The 19,678-nt window shown below is 57.5% G+C and overlaps 1 protein-coding gene across 15 annotated transcripts in view; it reads right to left on the reverse strand.

Moving 5' to 3' along the window:
- Positions 1-16,029, reverse strand: part of KCP (kielin cysteine rich BMP regulator) — a 28,894-nt gene extending 12,865 nt beyond the window's left edge. For 13 of the 15 annotated variants that reach the window (XR_014016589.1, XR_014016590.1, XR_014016591.1 and 10 more), the window contains exons 1-24: positions 15,918-16,029; positions 13,236-13,402; positions 12,157-12,346; positions 11,992-12,068; positions 11,300-11,384; positions 8,865-8,932; positions 8,553-8,649; positions 8,330-8,412; positions 8,031-8,124; positions 7,078-7,166; positions 4,842-4,935; positions 4,631-4,710; positions 4,461-4,554; positions 4,026-4,111; positions 3,870-3,951; positions 3,472-3,624; positions 3,276-3,382; positions 3,105-3,198; positions 2,257-2,430; positions 2,042-2,124; positions 1,796-1,889; positions 1,487-1,675; positions 1,054-1,224; positions 286-462 (exon numbers count right to left, since the gene is read on the reverse strand). Coding sequence is in view for 6 of the 15 variants with exons in the window: in XM_081243553.1 (XP_081099679.1) it covers positions 286-462; positions 1,054-1,224; positions 1,487-1,675; positions 1,796-1,889; positions 2,042-2,124; positions 2,257-2,430; positions 3,105-3,198; positions 3,276-3,382; positions 3,472-3,624; positions 3,870-3,951; positions 4,026-4,111; positions 4,461-4,554; positions 4,631-4,710; positions 4,842-4,935; positions 7,078-7,166; positions 8,031-8,124; positions 8,330-8,412; positions 8,553-8,649; positions 8,865-8,932; positions 11,300-11,384; positions 11,992-12,068; positions 12,157-12,346; positions 13,236-13,402; positions 15,918-15,996 (2,707 nt within the window). In the remaining 9 variants the exon portion in view is untranslated. The remainder of the gene's footprint in view (positions 1-285; positions 463-1,053; positions 1,225-1,486; positions 1,676-1,795; positions 1,890-2,041; positions 2,125-2,256; positions 2,431-3,104; positions 3,199-3,275; positions 3,383-3,471; positions 3,625-3,869; positions 3,952-4,025; positions 4,112-4,460; positions 4,555-4,630; positions 4,711-4,841; positions 4,936-7,077; positions 7,167-8,030; positions 8,125-8,329; positions 8,413-8,552; positions 8,650-8,864; positions 8,933-11,299; positions 11,385-11,991; positions 12,069-12,156; positions 12,347-13,235; positions 13,403-15,917) is intronic. The other 2 variants (XR_014016597.1, XM_081243554.1) reach the window with 2 other exon arrangements.
- Between the last annotated feature and the right edge of the window lie 3,649 nt (positions 16,030-19,678).

Raw genomic sequence — 19,678 nt, forward strand, 5'->3', positions numbered from 1 at the left:
AAGCCCCTGAGTGGCTTTGAGTCTGGTGATGTGACATTTTAGGAAGGCAGGGGGGCAGCTGAAGAGCAGGAATGTCTGGCAGCACAGGGCTGGTTATGTGGTGCCCCGAGGTGATAGCAGGGACGGAGAGGAGGGCACGAGTATGGGGTGAGGAACCCCAGGAAAACCCAGGCTGTGGGCTTGCTGCGCGGCTGTCTCGGGGGAGGGGTGACAGTGACCAGACCAGGGGACTCGCAGCCGAAGGGAGGCCGGGAGTCGAGAGGGGCAGTGGGAGGGCAGGTCTACCCTGGCAGGTCGGGCAGCAGTGCCCAGACGGGGTGAGCGGGTGGCTGCAGCCCAGAGGCTCACAAGGCCGGCGGCTGCAGGTCACGAAGCCTCCGAGACAGGTACACAGATTGCAGGGCTCTCGGGGATCCGGAAACTCCTGGTTGCTCAGGTAGGACTCCCGTAGGTACTCACAGCCTTGGAGAGAGGACAGGGAGGGCGGGCGGAGGGGCAGAAATCAGGGAGAGGAGACCAGTCATCCAGCTCTGAGCTTGGGTCTGGCCCGAGCCCAAGGCCTCAAAGACCTGGTGGGGAGGGAAGAGGGCTCAGTCTTGGCCGGTGGGTAAAGGGGTCTGGGAGGTGGCAGTTGGATTGGCCAAAGGGCAAACTTTCTCCCCTTCAGCCTGTAAAGAAGCTCCCTGTCCAGGGCCTTCCCTGTGGTCCAGTGGTTAAGAATCGATCTTGCAATGCAGGGGACGCCAGTTGGATCCCTGGTCGGGAAACTAAGATCCCACATGCCGTGGGGCAACTAAGCCCTCGCGCCTGCAACTACTGAGCCGGTGCGCCACAATGCGCCGCAACTAAGACCCAACGCAGCCAATAAATAAATAAATATTACAAACAAACAAAAAAAACCTCCCTGTCCAATCTATAGGGAAAACCCACACAGAATTTGGTCCAGGGCTTTTGTCTTATGATAATAAATATTTTTGACCCACTCTAGGGCAGTAAAGATGACTTTGACCCCGCCCTCCTGTGCCCCAACGCGTACAGTTCCCGTCCCCTCACCATCACAGGTAGGGCAGCAGTCCCCCCTGGCAGGGAAGGGGCACTGTGCTGGGGCACAGGCCCTGGGCTCGCAGCTGACGCTGCCCTCCCAGCAGAGGCAGTCGTGGCACCGGGCAGTGGGCGAAGGGAAGCGCTCGCCGCTGGTGAACTCCTTCCCCTGGTACAGGCAGCCTGGGGGGCAGGCGAGGGGCTGGGGGGCTGTGGAGGCGACGCACCAGGCGCACTACCTCCCGGACCCTGAGGGCTGGGTGGGCACCGTTCCGGCACTTTCTTGGTGAGAACCCTGCCCCCAAGGGGCGGGCCAGGAGGAAGGGGGAGAAGGGGAGGCGCCCCGCCTGGAGGTAAAGAGGGACTCCGCGCAAGAGGGGACCGAGCAGGTGAGGCTCCGGGGTGGAGCTGGAAGGAGTGCGGGCAGGTGCAGCCGGGGCGTTACCGTCACACGAGGGGCAGCAGGGCCCCTGTCGCGGGTGGGCGCAGGGCGCCGGTGGGCAGGGCAGCCGCTGGCAGGACACGGAGCCGTCGAGGCAGAGGCAGCGGCGGCAGGGGTCGTCGGGCTGAGAGAAGTGCTCCTGGTGGCGGACGGGGACCCCGCCCCCGGGCCGAGGGCAGCCAGAGGCGGGTACTGCAGCCAGAGAGCAACCGTCAGCGAGGCGGGGCTGGGGGTGGGTGGGGGGCGTGGGGGGCGTGGGGAGGGAGGCTGAGGGGGTCCCTCCGGAGAAGCGGCGAGGGGTGCGGCTCCTACCCGGGCACTGCGGGCAGCACTCTCCTGGCAACAGGAGCGGCTCTGGACAGGGCAAGGGCGGGCAGCGGCGGGCCGGGCACTGCACGTGGCCGCTCTGCGGATGGACGAGGCCAGGCCAAGTCAGTGGTAGAAGGTGGAGGAGACCCCGCCCCTTCTCACCCTCACCTTGGCGGATCTCTCCTGGTCTCCCCAAGTGCCCCCCGCCACCCCACCCACTCTTCCTTCCCATCCAGGTGGCAGACTCACCAGACAGCGACACAGGCGGCAGGGGTCGGAGGGGTGGGGGAAGTCTGCTCCGTTGGGGTACTCTTTCCCAGCAAAGGCACAGCCTGGGGGAGGGGGAAGCTATGGGCCTGGGAGAGGCCCCCCTTCCCCCAGGGCATGCTGCCCTCCCAGCCCTAAAGGCCTATAGATGGGGCCAAGCCATCCCGAGGGACCACCCCCCATCCTGTCCACCTCACCATTGCAGTTGTTCTGGCAACAGGGACCAGGCAGCGGGTGGGCACAGGAGGCCCTGGGGCAGGCCCGAGGTTGGCAGTGGGCATGGCCTTCCCGGCACTGGCATTCCTGACAGGGGTCTCGGGGGTGGGAGAAGCTCTCGCCATCCATAAACACTTGCTTCTCCAAGATGCAGTCTGGGCAGTGGGGCGGGGGGGCAGGAGTGGGGACAAAGACTGACAGTGCAAGGAGCAGGCTGACAGTCCCTCTACCCTTGAGTCCAGAGCCACTGCAGAAGTGCCACTTGGAAGCTGTCCCCATGGAGGGAGAGGAGGAGGGGGAGGGGCTGTGTACGCGGACAAGGATCTCTCTCTGAGCACACACTTGTGCATGTGTGTGTGTGTGTGTGTGTGTGTTTAGTTCCTTTACCTGCAGGCAGCTGTGTGTGCCTCTGAGGGTGAAGGGATGAAGGGCTCATGCATGTGCCTGCCTGTGTTTGTGATACGCGCCCTGCACACTCTCCGTGTGGGCGGGGATCAGGGCACACAGCATCCCAGCTCCCAGTCTCTTGCGCAGGAAACCTGAACATTTGTTGCATGAACAGGTAGATATACGAATAGATGTGCGTGGTGGGGGTATTGGAAGAGGAAGTGTAGGAAAGGAGGGAAGGGTGGTGTCGTAACATGAAGGGACAAACGAATGTCTACTCTTCTCTCCCACCCGTACCCTGTGAGCTCCAGAGAGTCCCAAGCTGTCAGACTGAAAACAGTTCGGAAGGCCATTGCTTTCTAAGGTATCCACTGGGCCCACGGGGCCATGGAGTGGCAGGGTCAAGGGTTCACCAAGCCAGACAGGTACAGTAAGCACGTACCTGGGCACCTGGGGCAGCACTGGCCGGGTCCACTCTGGGGCCTGGCACAGGTTGTGGGAGGGCAGTTGACCAAGGAGCATGTCACGGTCCCATCCTGGGAGCAGGTGAGAAGGCAATGGGGGTGGGCCCCGGGAGGGGCTCAGCAGGGCAGCAGCCAGCCTGGGGAGGTACCTCGCAGTGGCAGGTGTGGCAAGGGCTGTCTGCATCTGTGAAGTTCTGCCCGTTGGCGTACACTTGGCCGTGGTAGGTGCAGCTCTCACAGCTGGGGCAGCAGGCACCTGGGTAGAGCAGGGTGATCACAGCCCAGCCGATCAGGGTGGGCCGGGCAAGGCAGGGGAAGAAAGCTAGATGGGGGCAGGGCACTCACCGGGGGGCTTGGTGGGGTGCTGGCAGGGGGCTGCAGAGCAGAGCAAAGCCCTGCACACGGGCACCCCAGCTTGACAGGAACAGGTTGTGCAGGGCTGACCATCAGGCTCCCACTGGGCCCCCTCAGCAAACTCCTCTCCACCAAGCACGCAGGCTACAGCAAGGGGCGGGGGGGGGGCTGTCACCATGGCAACCTGGACACATCCACCCATCCCTGTCCTTCCCAGACCATAAGACCCTTCCCAAGACCCTGGCTTTGCCATCCCCACAGCAGCCTCTGAACACACTCTGGAATGGCTGGTGGACTTAGGAATGCCTCCCCTTACGGTGAAGGAACACTCCTCCATCTCTAGCTGCTGGAAGCAGCACCCTTTCGTCATTGCCCCCCAACACACACACCTGGGCAGAGCTGGGGGCCAGAGTCAGACAGGGTGCAGGGGGCGCCCGGGCACTCCTGCTCCTCACAGGAGACCTCGCCGGCCTAGGAGGGAGGCTGGGTGAGTGGCCCTCAAGGGACAAGACAGATCCGGGGCGTGAGACAGCGGCACCGCCTACCTGGCAGGAGCAGCGGACACAGCGGCCGCTCTCTTGGAGTCTGAAGGTCTCCTGGCTCTGATACTGGTGTCCCTGGTACTCACAGCCTGGCTAGGATGACAGAGGGACTGGGGCACAGGGCTGGAGGCTGATGGGGAAGCCTCAGAGCACCTGAGGCATCCACCCTCCACCCTGACAAGGACAGCCACCCCTGTCCTCCAGGAGGCCCTGCCAGCCTCCCCCAGCCCACACGTGCCCAGGGTGCCATGAGGCGGGGTGAGAACTCATCCCTCACGCGTGGTAACAGAGCGTAGCTTTAGAAAGGACTTCCCCTGTACTTTAGCTCAAGGGGGCTTCCTGTTAGTCCACCGGAAGCAACCACCCCACGCCGAGACCCAGAGCCTCTCTCGGGGCAGTGCCCACCCCTCCCCCTGGTGACTTGAGCCCCCCACTCACTGTCACAGACTGGGCAGCACTTCCCAGAGATCCTGCCTGGGTGTCTGCAGGGCGTCGGTGGGCAGGGCAGAGGCTCACAGTGGACACTCCCGTTCTGCCAAAAGGACCTGGTCAGCATGTGAGAGGCAGGCCCAGAAGCCAGGCCCTCCCTGCCGGGCAGACACACTCACGGCACAACGGCAGTGGGAGCAGGGGTCCCCAGAGCCCACGGGCTCCCCGCTGCGGTACTCTCGCCCATTTAGGAAACAGCCTGTTGGGAAGAGGGTACCTTAGTCCCTCCTCAGGGACCCATGCCATTCAGCGTCCTGGCTTTCATGGGAGGCTCGAGCTGGGCCATCCATCAGCTTTCCGAGCCCCTCCAGGATCCACCCGCTGACTCACCATCGCACACAGGGCAGCAGGTGCCCGGGAGGGGCCGGGCAGGGTATGGGCACAGGCTGGCACATTCTCGCTGGTGGCACTGGATGTGGCCCTCCTGGTAGGGGGCAGAGCAGGCAAAGGAATGGGCCATCAGAGCTCATCCAAGCGGCAGAAACAGCATTCGAATCCCAGCTATCCACTTACTAGATATTGCTATGAGTAAGTTGTGTCCCCCTCAAACTCTTATGTTACAGTCCTAACCCCCTCAGAATGTGACCTTATCTGGAAATAGAGTCGTAGCAGATGTAATCACTTAAGTTGGGATGAGGTCAGATTGGAGTGGGGTGGCCCCTGATCCATTGACTGGTGTCCTTATATACAGGGCATATTTGGACACAGACACACACTCACACAGGGAGAGAAGCATGTGAAGATGAAGACTGAAGCCACGGGATGCCAAGGATCACCAGCCAACTGCCAGAGCTGGAGAGGGGCCTGGAACAGATTCTCCCTGACAGCCCTCAGAGGGAACTGACCCTGCCGACACCTCAGTCTTGGACTTCTGCCTCCAGAACCATGAGATAATAGGTTTCTGTTGTTTAAGCCACTCCGTTTGTGGTACTTTGTTACAGCAGCCCAAGAAACTAATGTAGGTGTATAACCTAGCATGCCACTTAAGTTCTCTGTGCCTCAGTTTACTCATCTAAAAAAAAAAGACAATAATAGACTTGCCCTCATAGCCTTGTTATGGGGATAAGATAAGTGTGCGGTATGGCATCCACTTCTGGAAGCTGACAGTTAACAGATACTAGCTGCTGCTACTCCCCATGGTCTTTCCCAGACAGACCCCATCCCTGGAGTTCACACCTATACCTGGGCTCACTACCTTAGCCCCATAAGTGTCTGGGCTGCCAGTGACTCTCCTCACAGGTGGGGGTGGGGCGGTGGGGTGTCAGTGTGAACAGGGAGGGGAAGCACATGGTTGCCAAGGGGTTGGGTGCCCCATGGCCTTCACAATAGAGTCCTTAGTCCTTGGCAAGCTGTCAGGAAGCTTTGTGACTGGCTTCAGCCCCCATGAACCACAGCCCTCCTTGGCGTGCACCCTGCTTGGACATTAGGTCTCCGTGTGCCCCCCTTCCTCCCCCAGGCTTTGCCCTGACTCTTCCCTTATGCCTGGTGTCTTAGCCCATTCAGGCCACTGTAATAAAAAATCCCATAGTCTGGGTGGCTTATAAACAACAAAAATTTAGGTCTCACAGTTTTGGAGGCTGGGGAGTCCAAAATCAAGGTGCTAGGAGTTTCAGTGTCTGGTGAGAGTCTCCTTCCTGGTTCATAGATGGCTGTCTAATTGCTTGTGTCTGCACATGGTGGAAGGGACGAGAGAGCTCTCTGGGGTCTTTTTTATACAGGCGCTAATCCCATTCATGAGGGTTCCACCCTCATGACCTAAACACCTCCCAAAGGCCCCACCTCCTAATACCATCACTTTGGGGGTTAGAATTTCAACATATGAATTTGGGGCGGGACACAAACATTCAGTCTATAGCACCATTTCTCCCTGCTCAAATCCTACTCACCTGTTAAGACCTAAGTAAACATCCCCCCCATGAAGATATTCTAGATCTGTTCTGCCCAATAGAAATATAACACAAACCACATATGTCATTTTAAATTCTCTAGTTGTCAGATTTCAAAAAGTAAAAAGAAACAGATGGACCTAAATTTTAATATTATGTTCCACTCAAACCAAAATATCCAAAAAATTATTTCAACATGTAATCAACATGAAGTGTTAATGAGATATTTTACATTCCTTTCTTTCATACTAAGTCTTTGAAATCCAATGTATATTCTACATTTAGAGCCCATCTCAAACCGGACTGCCACATTTCAAGGGCTCAGTGTCCACATGTAGCGGCTCCTAATCAGACAGCAGAGTTCTAGATGCCTCAGGTCAGTTGTGTTTCTCCCTCCCTGGAGCTTGTGCTGCCTGCTGCCTGTCCCAGCCTCACTCCTCCTGTAACCTGAAGCTCCTCGAGTTTGGTTCACAGACATCCTGCTCACCTACTGTGCTCAGAACTGGACATACTGAGGGCGCGACCCCTTCCCACCCTCATGGTGTTCAGGGTTAGGTCTCCTCCATCTCTGTCCCCTCACAGTGCCTTTTGGGATGTGTTCAGTGGAATGAAGGAATGAATCTGGTGGGCCTGGGGTCGCGGAGGGGTGGGGGCAGCCCAGGAGCAGCACTGGGACTCACCAGGCACTGGCAGATCCGGCAGGGGTCCCCAGGTGTGGTCCACTTTTGGCCATGCTCCCAGTGAGAACCACCTTCTGTGCAGCCTTGGGCTGGGGGGGCGATGGGCAGAGAGGAGGCCTGGTGGGAGCTTCAGCCAGAACACCCTCTTTCACATGCCCTCTGAGGGCTCTCCTCTGAGCCTAAACCAGACCAGATCCTGCCTCTGCCTGGACCCCTCGCCTCAGCCTCCCAGCACCCGAGGCAGGATAAGGCCCAAGTTCCTTAGCCTGCCCTTCCAGGCCTTCCAGAGCCAGCATGGCCACACCCACGTGTCTCTGGCCCCTCCCCACGCCTCACTGTAAGCTTTGGCCATTCCTGCCTGCCTGCACCTTCCTGACTAACACACACCCACCTCACACTGAGTGTCAGTCCCAAGCTGCCCTCTCTTCCTGGAATGCCCTCCACCGTGTTCCGCCCTTCACCCTGCTAACTGCTCTTTAACCTTGAGGTTCGCTCCCGACACGCCACCTCCAGGAAGCTTTCCTTTCTGTGCCCAGGCTGGATTAGGTCTCCTTCCTCTGAGTTTCCATAGTATCTGTGCGTAATCTAATCCTGCCTTTGCGAGAGTACTGGCATGGACTTAGTGTCACCCTCTAGTGGTCTGCCTTGAGGGTCCACCCCGTGTCTTCTGTGCACAAAGCAGGTAATAGTCAGTGTTTATTGACGTACATATCATTACACACATCTTACAAATGGGGAACTGAAGCATGGAGTAACTCCCTCAGAGGTACATAACCACTGACAAGGGCGGAATCTGAGCCCAGGCCTTGCAGCTCCGGAGCAGGGATGGCCAGGCATGGCTCCCCCCACTGACGGAACCCGCAGGTCAGAGGCCAGCAGAGTGGGCTTTGGGTTGAAGAAGTGGCATAACAGCCCTCCCTGGAGCTCTACCAGGGAAGGGGCAGGGCTCTCACCTTGGCAGGTCGGGCAGCAGTGCCCGGGCCTCAGGACTGGTTCAGGGCAGGGGATGGGTGGGCACTTCATGGGCACACAGCGAACCAGGCTCCTCTGTAATGCACCCATAGCTGTACTGCCCCTGGGTCTGGCTCCCAGAGACAGCAGGATGGGCCACAGAATGGAGAAGGAGGGAGAATCTCTCTGGCACCAGGCCTCGGAAAGTATGTGAGGGGCTGAAAGTGTGGCAGGTGTGACCCAGGGTAGGCGGGGGTGTCCCAGGAAGATCAGGGTCTGGGCGAAGGTGCGGGGGACTCACCAGGCAGGAGCATTGGAGACAAGGGTTGGAGCTGGACAGGAAGTTGGCCCCCTCCTCATAAAGCTGCCCCTCATACTCACAGCCTGGGGAGGGTTGCCAGAGTGACGGACTGGTCAGCAGAGAGCAGGGTGGGTGGACATTACCCGAGGGAAGGCATGACCCCAAGCAGGTACGGAACCCTCTGGGGCCGAGGGGATGGCGGGACAGGGTGGGGGGAGGTCACCTGGCCGGCAGATGGGGCAGCACTCCCCAGGTGGGGTGTAGCTCTCCAGGCAGTTGAGCTCTGAGCATGAGGGCCCCTGGCACTGCACCGTCCCTGCCTGCAGGGTAGACACTGAGCCCTCCTTCCTCCTCTACTGCCCAAGCCGAGTTACTCTGCTGGCCTAGCAGGCCTAGCAGGCTCCAGGCCTCAATGCCGGGGTGGCAACAGTAGCCCTGCCAGGACCCCAGATTGGGCTTGGCGCTGCCAGGCCTGGGGTTAAGCCGGGCGGTGGGGACGTGGGTGGTGGACGGGACAAGGCTCTGATTCCCTTACCTGACAGGTACAGATGACACAGGGCTCCAGTTGCCACGTTTCCCCACTCCTGTGGCCTCCAGTACAGCCTGAAAAACCGGGGCCAGGCCCCCAGGTAAGAGACCCAGAGAACTGGGGCGAAAGCACGGGCAAGGGCGCCACATCAAAGGGGCACCATTCAGGTGATTCTCAGAGATTTGTATACTTACTGCAACTTTCCAGCAGATGGCAGTATAGTGTCTGCCTCGAATAATCACCAGATTCCCATTATTTTACAACACATGGAAGCATTGAGGAAAGCGTGCCTTTTTAAAACTTTCATCAAAGACATTATATGGGCTAGCAGTGGCCCTGAGGCACCACATATCCTACAAGCGATGTGTGTGTGTGTGTGTGTGTCCCTTTTCTTTGTTGGGAGATCCAACAACTCCCAAGACTTTACTCCTCATCTCTGGCCAAGACTCTCAGGCTACATTTCCAGACGCCACCAGTCCCTAAGCCTCTGTCCCACCTTTCAAACTAGCAGCTGCCATTCTTCCCGGGGTAGGGTTGCCAGAGACAATATAGGATGCCCAGTTAAATGTGAATTTCAGATGAACAACACATAATATTGTAGTATAAGTATGTCCCAAATATTGCACAGGACATACTTGTATTTAAAAATGTGTTATTTATACAAAATTCAAATTTAACAGGGCATCCTTTTTTTTTTTGGCAGTGCCGCTTGCAGGATCTTAGTTCCCTGACCGGGGATTGAACCTGGGCCCTAAGCAGTGAAAGCATGGAGTCCTAACCACCGGACCACCAGGGAAGTCCCAGGTATCCTATATGTTTAGTTGCTAAACCCGGCAACCTTATCTTCCTGACTATGAACCAGTAATAGCCACTGCCTCCACTCCTTTCCAGCTGTCTTCCTGTCACTGGCACCACTAGTTTCCCAAGCTCAGAGTCCACTATTCCATGGGATCCAACTACGTTCTTTGGAAACACCCCTCCTTCTGCAGCCCACTGCCATCACTGGCTCTGTGCCTAGGCAACTACTGTAATAGCCCCCTAACTGGTCTCTCTGCATCTAGCCCATACCACATGAAAATTCCAAAAATGCCTCTTTGAACATGACACACTCTGGCTTTTCAGCCTTCAGTGGCTCCCCACTGTCCACAGAAGAAAGTCCAAACTGTAAGGCTTACGGCAGTTTGTTCCCACTGGCTTTCCCAGTCTGATTTCCTGCAACACACCTTTCCCCACTCTGTGTGCCTAGAGGGCCTTCAAGTACACCCTTTCCTTCTGGTGAAAACCCACTTTCCCTTGAAGATCCAGCTCGGATGACCTGTTGTATGTAGAGCCCTCCCTGATCACCTAGTCTGGGTGGGCTTCCCCTGCCTTCCTGCCCCCTCCTCTGGCGATTGACCACTTATGACCTCTCTCCACCTCCTCTTAATCTGTTCATTGGCTCTTAAATCTTGTATTATACTAGCTCTAGACATTTATCTTCTCACTAGATTAGAAGCTGCCTGAGGAAAGGAAAAAGATCAGGTAGAGCAGGGGTCCCCAACCCCCGGGCCACGGACAGGTAACAGTTCATGGCCTGTTAGGAACGGGTCTGCACGGCAGGAGGTGAGCGGCAGGTGAGTGAGTGAAGCTTCATCTGTACTTACAGCCGCTCCCCATCGCTTGCATTACCTCCTGAGCTCTGCCTCCTGTCAGATCAGCGGTGGTATTAGATTCTCATAGGAGTGCGAACCCTACTGTGAACTGCGCATGCGAGGGATCTAGGTTGCGCGCTGCTTATGAGAGTCTAACGCCTGATGATCTGAGGTGGAGCTGAGGCGGTGATGCTGGCGCTGGGGAGTGGCTGCAAATACAGGTTATCATTAGCAGAGAGGTTTGACTGCACAGAGACCCTAATAAATCAATTGCTTGCAGACTCATATCAAAACCCTATCGGTGGGTGGCAAGTGACAATTAAGCTGTATCTTATGGAATAGACTGGACATAAGCAACACACTTTTGGTGTCACTGTCTCCCATCGCCCCCAGAAGGGACCATCTAGTTGCAGGAAAACAAGCTCAGGGCTCCCACTGATTCTGCATTATGGTGAGTTGTATAACTATTTCATTATATATTACAATGTAATAATAATAGAAATAGAATGTACAATAAATGTAATGAGCTTGAATCATCCCGAAACCTCCCCCCACTACCACCCCGGTCCATGGAAAAATTGTCTTCCATGAAACTGGTGTCAAAAAGTTTGGGGACCGCTGATGTAGAGCCTTTGGCTCAGTCCCAGGTCAGAGGCAGCATTTGCTGACTTGGGCTTTGCTTCTGAACACCCCTAGCCACTGCCAGAGCGAGTGGGCAGACGCCCTCTGGACACATGCCAGGTGGCAGGCCAGGCTCTGGGGCCCCAGAATGAGTGCAGGAGGTGGGTCTGGGGCTGGCAGAAGGCTGACCGGGCTCACAGTGCGGGCAGCACGCTCCCGGCTCCGGGCAGGGTCCTCTTGGGCATGGCTTCTGGGTGCAGGTTATGGCTCCTTCCTGTGGAAAGCAGGCATCAGAACCCTGGAGGATAGGGCCTCCAGAACCGACACCTCTCCCCAGGCTGGGACCCACCAGAGGCGCAAGAGGCTGAGTTGGCTCAGACTACGTGGGCTACCCTTGGCCCAAGGGTTGAAAAGAGACATCCTCCCCCCTCCCCCATCATCTCCTGCCACTCTCGACCCTCGGAAGCCATCTCTTCCAGGTGCCAGCAAACTCCCCAGCGTGGAGAGATCCTAGGAAGGGAACCAAGGGCTTCCTCCGTGGAAAGGTGAGGAAAGAAATAGGTGGGTGTGGAGTGAAGTGAGGGAGCAGAGGCAGGTAGATGCCGGGGACAGATGGGTGACTGGGGACACTGAGGGTCCACAGGCGAGGGGGCAGGTATAGGAAGACAAGAACCCCACTGTGTGCGTGGGGATTGAGCTCCAGAAAGCAGAACTCCTTGGAATCAGCTGAAGGCGGCCAGTGGCAAGGCTTGGGGGGATGGGCAGGGAGACCCCACTTCTAAACATTCAGCACACCAGGCTGCAGCGACAGGTAGCTGAGGTGAGGCAGACAGGTGAGGGGAACAGGTATGGGATATCCAGGGTGGGTCACAGGAGCTCACCAGGCAGCGGCAGGTGGTACAGGCATCTGTGGCGAAGGTCTCCCCATTGCCATAGGCCTGACCATTGTGGCTGCAGCCTGAGGAGGAGATGGTGCTGTCGCTCAGGCACTCAGGGCCATTTCCGGGCCCTGAGGTGGTGCCAGTGGGCAGGCGGATGGCACTCACCATGGCAATGGGGCAGCCCAGGCTGGGGGACACAGTGTGCAGCCCCGGCCTGGCAGACACAGGCTGTGCAGGCATCTGGCTCCCAACGAGCCCCCTCGGGCCAGGCCCGACCCAGCCCCCAGCACTGGGGCGAAGCCGGGGCGCATTCACAGGACTCCAGCTGCCTCACCCTCCCCTGCAGGTCTTTGTTCTGGGGAGAGAAGTGGGGGTAAGATGCACTGGCTCAGCTTCCCCCACCAACTCCCACAGATTTGTGGGGTGTGAAAGCCAAGCCAGGATGAGAAGGAAATGTGAGAGTTCCAGAGCAAGGTGGGTCCCCCTCCAGGCAGCATCCAGCTCAAACAGTCCCAGTTCTCATAGCCTGGGGTCTGGATAGGCTCCCAGGGGAACACGGGCCCCCAGTCCTCTCCTTTAGACAAAAGGGGACTCAGTCCCTGTGACCCAACAGTTAAAGACTTTTATCTATCCAAAATCTTTCCTGATAATGCTCCATAATGTTTGCCAAATACATGAAAGAATATGAAAATCTGACAAAACAAATACCCGGAGGTTCTTCGCTGGTATGAAAGAACCGATGTTAAGAACTGTTCAGGGCTTCCCTGGTGGCACAGTGGTTAAGAATCCGCCTGCCAATGCAGGGGACACGGGTCCCAGCCCTGGTCCGGGAAGATCCCACATGCCGTGGAACAACTAAGCCTGTGCGCCACAACTACTGAGCCTGCACTCTAGAGCCTGTGAGCCACAACTACTGAAGCCCGCGTGCCTAGAGCCCGTGCTCCGCAACAAGAGAAGCCACCGCAATGAGAAGCCCTCGCACTGCAACGAAGAGTAGCCCCTGCTCTCCGCAACTAGAGAAAGCCCGCACGCAGCAACGAAGACCCAATGCAGTCAAAAACAAATAAATTAATTAATTAAATAAATTTATTAAAAAAAGAAAAAGAACCGTTCAGATAAGAATCTTTCTATGTGCATTTAAAATAAAAGTCTATTTCAGGGTCCCACGGGCCCCCCTTCTCTCCTTCCCTCCCACTGCATGAGGCCTGCCCTGCCCCACGCACACCCACTGCCTCCAGTGGTACCTGTTCTCTGAGCTCCGTGACCTCAGCCTCCAGTCTTCCCAGTCGCTCCTCCAGGGGGCGCCACCGCTCCTGGGGGGCCCCAGCAGGGGCTGAGGAGTGGGCCGGCGCCTGCAGCTGGTCTTCGTGGATGTCAGCAAGCCCCAGAGGCTCCCTGGGGACGGCCCCACCTGAAAGCACAAGAATCCAGGGAGGGCCTATCAGTGAGGGGCTAGCAAGGCTTCCTGGGTTTGTCTTCCCAATGATGTCTATCCTGTGCCCACCCTTGTCCACCTGCCACCCCCCATCCAGGGAAGGAGAGGTGGTCTGTGAGGGGCTGGAGTGAAAGCATGGGAGGAGGAGGAGAGAGCCCTGGGTGCACGGAAGTGACCTAGACCAGCTTTCCCAAGTAGTAAGAGCCTCAGGCGGGTATAAGCAAGCCCCAGGGACCCTGCCTCACTGGGAGCCTGGGGGGAGGATCTAGATCAGGGCCTCTCTGTAGCCTGCCCTGACTCTGCAGGGGTCCCCAGCCACGGGGGCCGTGCCAGGGTCATCCAGCCTCACTCAGGCCATGGACTTGGCCAGGGGCAGCCTGGGGAGCTGATGTGTCATGCTGGGAGGGCCCACAAGCCAGCACAGGCTGAAGTGCAGGAGAGGGAAACAGGGGAGTGAAAGGCGGGGCTGCTTTCAGGTACCTGGGGTCTGTGGGCAAACCCCACCCTCCTTCTGCTTGTCTTCACCTTCAGAAAGGGCACCACTTCCGTGCACAGGGAGGGGCAACTCTCCCCTCTGCTGCCACGCCCAAGCCTTGCCACTGTTTTCCAGGCCTGTGGCAGAGGGGCCTGGGAACTCCACCCAGGGCAGTGGGCTCCAGAAAGCGGGACTTGGCTGCATTTCTTTCCGGACGCTCAGGCTCAGCGGCTATGGCTCACAGGCCCAGCCGCTCCGCGGCATGTGGGATCTTCCCAGACCGGGGCACGAACCTGTGTCCGCTGCATTGGCAGGCGGACTCTCAACCACTGGGCCACCAGGGAAGCCCTTGGCTGCATTTCTTGAAGGGTTTGGGGAGGGTGCTGGTAGGGCCCCCAACTAGATTTCAAGGCACCATGAGAATGAAGACACGTTGTCCCGGGTTCTAGAGGACACTGGGTCCTAGGAGGGGGCACCCCTGAGTTCAGGCCTGGGGTTGGGGACGGCCACTTTCACCTGACTCTGATCCCCCTCCTGCCGTAGGGAAAATAAAGGCGGTGGGTGGGTGGGGGGGGTCATTGTCTGACTCCAGGCGTCCTTCCCCCAAACATCATCCCTCCTCCCAGCAGAGGTGGGCGGGGCAGCAGAGGTTCTGGAGCAGGAAGTGAGTGAGCACGAGGAAGAGGAGGAGGGAGAGGGAAGGGTCTTCCCACCGAGGCAGCTCATTAGTGAGGCTGGGCCTGGGGGTGGTTAAAAGGGTTTCTCGTGCACACTAGCCCCGTGAAGCAGGGGAACAATATTGCTCACTCCCCACCCCGCCACTGCCTCCACCAAAGGGGGTTGAAGATTCTCGTCCAAGACCTAAATGATCTTCTTTTGTCCAAACCTGCTTTGTCCTGAGTTCCTCGGCTTGGTTAATGCCACCCCCACCTACCCAGAAATCTGGGGCTCAGCTTCTCTCTTTGTACCCCTCCCAGAGTCCATCAGTCTCTGGTCTCAGCCAGTCATCCCCCACCCCATCCCCCCAGCTCCTCTCCTCTCCCCTCTGTCGCCACTCAGGAGGCTGAAGGCTCCCTGCCTCCACGCACTCCTCTTCTGCTTTCACAGCCTTTCTAAATCACACATCTGAAGGTTCCCAGCAGCAAGTCCAAATGTGAGCTTTCCCAGGTGCCATTCATCTTTTCAGCCCACGCTGCTACCCCCCCCGCCCCCGCCCACACCCCTACCTTGGGCAGGGTGTCGTCACTTGGAATGGCTCTCTGTCTTGGTATGGCCCCTGTATCTTGCTTCCTTCCCAGCCCCATGACGGGCGGCCAAGGATGGGGTCCCAGTATCTTAAACCCTCCACCCCAGCTTGACAGCGCACCCCCACCCCCTGACCATGAGTCCTCCTTTCAGGCCACTCCCTCCAGGCCTGCTTAAGCAGGCACAAGAAAGGGGTCGGGGAGAAGCTGAGGGTCCTCTGGGACCCTCAGGGAAGATCGGGCCGGTCCTTTGCCTGGAGAGACCTGCAGAAAGAGCTCCTGACTGTTGCACAAAGCCTGATTGCTCCCCATGGACCTGTCCTCGGCCCCCCTCCCTTCCCCCCTGCACAGTCCCGGCCCTGACCTCTCTGTTCCTGCCTGTCCTTCTGGATGAAAGCCAGACACAGAGACTCAAAGTCAGCTCCCATGGCGGGCCTTCTTTTTTTTTTCCCCTTTCTCAAGACAAATAATTAACTTCAGACTCCCAGATTCCAGGGCAGACTCTCCCCCACTGCTGCCTGCAGGAATTCCTCCCGAGGCCAGAGCAGGAAGCCCCGTCCTGCTCCGGGACCCCATGCCACAGTCTCCGTGCTGCCCCGACCATGCTGGCTCCTCCACCGACGGGGAGGACTCAGGCTGGCCTGGGAGGCGCACGCACCCCGAGGCAGGGCCCAGGGAGGCGGCCCCCGGCCCCAGCCGTTCCCTCAGACTGGGCTGAGCAAGAGGTGAGGTCCTGCCTGGCTGCCCCCAAGCCCTCGGTGCCCCGACCTACCTCTGCCGGTCCCCGGGGCCAGTGCCAGGCCCGTGAGCTGAAGGACGAGGGGCAGCAGAGCGGCCGCGGCCCTGGCCATGCTCGCCCCGCCTTGCTGGCTTGCTGACTACGGTCGTGGTCGCAGCTCAGCAGGCGCTGGGAGAGGCGGGGTGTGGAAACACCAGACCGCCTCCCACCCAGCCTTTGTTCAGGGAGGGCTTCTGGTGTCTGTCACCCCGCCCCGTGGCGCCTGCCTTCCTGATGGGCACCTCGACCCGACCCCGGGGCCCAGCCCCATCCTGACCCCAGACCTGGCTCAGAGGTGCAGGGGAGCCCCCGGGAGAGCAGGAAGCTGGGAGGGGTTGGGGGAGACTTCTCCTGCATGTGATCCAGGAGCAGGCTCGAAAGACCCCACAGACTCATCACTCTTGGGCTCTGGGACAGCTGGTCTCCCAGCCCCTTGGGTTACTTCGTCACCCTGGGGTTCCCTTCCTCACCTGTTTACAGGAGAAGCAAACTGAGCTGGGTTCAAATCCCTGCTCGGCCAATTCCACCAGGCCTCTAACTTCTAGTTGCCTCAGTTTCCCTGTTTGTAAACTGGGGATCATAACATCTACTTTATAAACTTACAGTGAGGATTAAGAGAGACTAGGTAGATAAAGAATTTAGGGTAGGGTAGTGGTCGGCAGAGACTAAGTGCTCAGTAAATAAATAAAAACAAGAGGTGCTGCTCCAGGTCTCCGAAGTCAAGGGCTCCCGGTCTCCTTTCTCCACCTCTACATTTCTTTCCTGGACTCTACTCACCATCCCTATCCACCCCGGCAGCCCCAGGCTTGGCCCCAAATGCCAAGGCCTTTCTTCTCCAGCCCATTTTCCAGCTCTTGGGCTCAGGCTTGGCCTGTGTGTGTGCGTAGGGGGGTGAGTCCGGGCGGGGGGCAGGGCTGGGCCTTGGGCTCAGCAGGCCGAGGGGGCCAAAGGGAGGAAGTGGGAGAAGCTGGTCACGTGGGCCACAAGGCTGGGAAACTCCTCAGTGCAGCTGGAAGCAGGGGAGGTGGGGATGGGCCCCAAGCTCACAGGCAAAGGGACATGGAGGGTGGAGCCATGAAGCCCGCCAGAGCAGTCTCCCTCCCCATAAAGGCCAGCAAATCAGAGCCACCCTGCTCCCTGCTCCCACCCCCCAGCCCACGTCAGGGCTAAAGGTCCCTCGAGCCCACTCTCCAAGCACCTTAAGGGAAAGCAGTGTCTCTCCTCAGAAGTGTGGGCCCCTAATAGGCCCTGAGCAGTTGGCGGCAGGGGACGGGGAGAATGTGAGCCAGTGCTGAGACCTGGCCTCAGCTGGCCTGGAGCTAGGCTCACAGGAGCAGAGGAAAGCCAGGGCCAGCCGGCTGCTGGAAAAGGAGCTAGGAAGTGGCAGCTCTGTTCCCACCAGGGTTAAGGAAAATGGTGCCTGTTAGAAGGCAGGTCTCCTGGGAGGCTGGGTGGAGGAGAGGCTAAGAGCAGACTGGTGAGGGCTACCAGCTCAAATCCGGAGTCTGATGCTTTCTGCTGTGTGGCCTCAGGCAAGTCATTTAACTTACAGTGGCTAATTTTTCTTCTCTGTGACCTGTGGCTCTAACAGCACCCGCTTCACAGAGTGTTTGTGAGGGTTAGTAAATTAACGGCTGGAAAGAGCACTCAGCACGGGGCTGGGCACGTAGGCATTAGCTCTTATTACTTATGGGATCTCTAACTGTCCCCCCAGCCATGCGGGCGAGGATGGCTTTATTCCCATTTTACAGATGAGGAATCTGAGAAGTCAGGTGAGCTGTTCAGAGTCACGCTGGGAGTAAACCACAGAGCCTGGATTCAATGCCAGGTCCTTGGGGTCCCAGGGCCCACATGCCTTATCATCCCCAGGAGCCCAAGCCCCCGACACCCCTGGTCACCCTGGCTCCCAGCTGCTTACTGCTCTGCCCAACGCCTCACCCTTGCCCTCCCACAGTGCCTTGGTCGGAGCACCTGAGTATCGCTGGAGAACATCCCAGCCCTTGGGTGACTGGATTTGCTTCAAATTCATGGCCACAAACCTCAACAGACACACAAGACTGCCAGAAATTCTATTACAATTCCCTGGTAAATCCAATCTCCCTCTCCGGAGAGGAGCATTTCACACCCTCTCCTTCCTTCCTAAACGTTTCAGTGGTTCTGCTCTTACCCCCTGTATGATTTTGGCAGGTTACAAAACTTTCCTAAGCCTCAGTTTCCTCCCCTGTGAAGTGGGGATAATAATAGTACCTCCATCCTGATTGTTATAAGGATTGTCTTAGCCTGGGTTCCCTGAAAGCAGAGCCTGAGACAAAGGCTTACATGCAAGTTTATTTTGGAATATGATCCCAGGGAGCAGAAATGAGGGGTGGCAAGAGCAAAACAGGGAAGGATGAAAAGCCGATACAAGACTGCCTCATGGAGTAGCTGGTCACTGCTGTGGGCATGTGTGTGTCCAGTTCCACAGGACCATCTGTATGAAAGCAGCTCAGCCAGAAAGCGGAAGCACTTATCCATTGACATCAGTGCCCCACTGGTCTAGGGTAGCACCGGAGGGCATTAGCTGCTCCCAGTTAGGTGTGAATGAGTGCTCAAGTGGGCTACCAAGGGTGCAACAGGGAAATTCCAACACCAAACAGGAGAGATTTATAGCCAGGGCCTGAGGCAAGACGCCACTGGGATGCACCTGTGCAGAGCCGCTTGCAGCCTGTGGAGAACTGGAATAAGGTGCAGCTGAGAGAATTTGCATAAGCGGTGTCTGACGAATGAGACAATGAGTATAAAAGTCTTTTTACAGTGCCTGGCACATTTTAAACTCCCCAAATATATTATTATTTCTATTGACATCATCATCACCTCCTGCTGAGGCCCAACCTGAAAAGGCAATATTCACATTCTTTATCTGCAACAGAAGGTACAGAAGCGTCTGGAAAACTTGCTCTGTGAAATAAAATCCCAGATCGCTGAGGAAAGGGTGTTATTTGGAGAGCAGCTGAGTTTCCACCATGACTGGTCACTGTGAGCCTCTTTGGTGCCAGGTATTGAGCCAGACACAGGAATATAGGGATGAATGAATCAGGAATAGCAATGGCCAGAATGCCCGGGCCAGGCCAAGGGAAGGGGAATGTGGATCCTGGCAAAGGGAAGGGCATGAGCACATGACCGCAGGTGCACTCAAATGTCAGGCTTAGAATAAAGGGCTCACATTTCTCTGCTGGGCTAGTGGAGCCAGATGTCACCATCCTCACCAAAATCCAGTACTTTCTTTAGAACAGGAACATTCTGGCTAGAGAAAGAAGGAATATCTCAGGCTCAGGCTTGAGTCCTTATTTGACAGGATGTCTCCATGGATGGAGTGGTGTTTGGGACCCAGCCGGGTGTGTGGGCACAGTAGCGTGCGTGGCTCTGTAGAGCAGCAGAAGGGCTCCAGGGTTTAGAGTCAGTGAGTCCTGAGTTCAAATCCTGCTCCACCACTGACTGTCTGTGCTGGTTGATCTCCCTTTCTACCTCTTCCATTCATTCTCCCTCTCCACCCCCTACAGACGGCATCACTCTGGCTTTCGTGCCCTCTGGCTTCCTGTTGGGTCAGCCAATGAGAGGCGCAGGCAGGGCCTGAAGGGCAGGGGAGGAGAGCGGTTGGGGTATTTCTTCTTGGCCTCCTCCTGCTCAGCACAGCTCCCATGGTACCACTATTCCTTCCCCTTATCCACTCAGCCCAGGGAGTGGCAATGGCTCCCTACTATTTTTAGTACCCTGGT

Source organism: Mesoplodon bidens (genome assembly GCF_964165515.1).
Source record: "Mesoplodon bidens genome assembly, chromosome: 9".
NCBI lineage: Eukaryota > Metazoa > Chordata > Mammalia > Artiodactyla > Ziphiidae > Mesoplodon > Mesoplodon bidens.